This window comes from Aptenodytes forsteri, unplaced genomic scaffold (assembly GCF_000699145.1).
Source record: "Aptenodytes forsteri isolate BGI_AS27 unplaced genomic scaffold, ASM69914v1 C13435538, whole genome shotgun sequence".
NCBI lineage: Eukaryota > Metazoa > Chordata > Aves > Sphenisciformes > Spheniscidae > Aptenodytes > Aptenodytes forsteri.
In genome coordinates, this window is record NW_008803785.1 from 1 (window position 1) to 1,206 (window position 1,206).

Below are 1,206 nucleotides of genomic sequence, written 5' to 3' on the forward strand. Positions count from 1 at the left end.
CCTCTTTGAACAAACCTATTTTCCGCCTCCTCGTCCTGGCTCCCAGGTGATGCAGCATCAGCACGTCCTGTGCTGTAGTATCCTCCGGGCTGCCTGATCTTCCTTACGTCTTCTCCCTCCTTGATGATCTTGTCTCCTGGATGCAGCAGGGCTGTTGGCAAAGTGCACAGAGAAAAGAGTCATGCCTTGCCCTGGGATCAGGAGCCCCATTTCAGCTGTGATTTGCTGTAGGCGTAGCAGTCTTCAGCTGAGCCACAGCCATGTCTGTTCCTGGCTATGGACCTGCTGATCCTGACTATGGTCTGACTTCCCGGCTTGACTTTGGACCCGCCCCATCACCACGAACTTGCTTCGTGAGCTGCGCTCTTGGTTGAACCAGACTACCATCCCTGGGGCAATGGGACAGGGCCCTGGCTGATCTGCAGCACCCTTTGATATCTCAGCTCTGCTCTGGCCCTGCCGCTGATATTGCTGATCCTAACCGGCAACGTCTGCCATGGCTCTCTGAGGGCTGCAAACATGCTCCATCAGCACCGCCCCCTGACATGAGTAATGCTTCTGGGCTTGGGAAGAGACATGAACTTTCAGATTTAGTGCATTCACATCAGGCCCTTGGTCTTTGCTTTACCTCTCTGCAGTGTTGGCTCGGTGATGTGAACATTGCGGTCTTTGCACAGCTGGGAGCTCTTCAGATAGCTCATGACGGCATTCTGGCGATACCGGTCAACCAGTCCTCCCAAGTCAGCCTCTACAGTTGACGGCAGGCAGTGCTCATCAACGGGGCCATCCCCAGATCTCACCATCCGGCACTTTTCTTTCCGTTCTATTGGGCTGTCTTTATTCTGCAAGTAAAGGTCAGGTCCCGATTAGCATTCGGTTGAGGCCCTGGAGTTGCTGCATTCCCTTCAGAGAAGCTACAGGCAGGGATTCACCTCAGGCATGTGCAAACAGGAGTCAGCACCCTGCAATGGGATCGCAGGGACAGGCACTCCTCTGGGAGTGCAATTCCCATCCAGAGCTGGGTCCTCAGACAGGTACTCCCTGGAGGGCTTAGCAGAAGAGCAGCACACCGGGCACAGGTGCCTCAGGTGAAAAAAGTCTTGCAGTCACCTTCTTGTTTCTGATTGTGCCAGGGAGCCAGAGGCTCTCCCCGTAGCCGGTGACTGTGGGGCAGCATGCTGGCAAGAGGAGGTAGCCCTGGATTCT

At 55.2% G+C, this 1,206-nt stretch overlaps 1 protein-coding gene across 1 annotated transcript; it reads right to left on the bottom strand.

The window, feature by feature from the left end:
* Positions 1–15: 15 nt before the first annotated feature.
* EFCAB12 (EF-hand calcium binding domain 12) lies at positions 16–842 on the bottom strand (the record flags this gene model as incomplete). The annotated part of the gene is made up of 2 exons (XM_019474645.1): positions 16–151; positions 629–842. Coding segments are annotated over 2 exons (350 nt in total), but the record flags the coding sequence as incomplete, so codon positions are not given.
* Between the last annotated feature and the right edge of the window lie 364 nt (positions 843–1,206).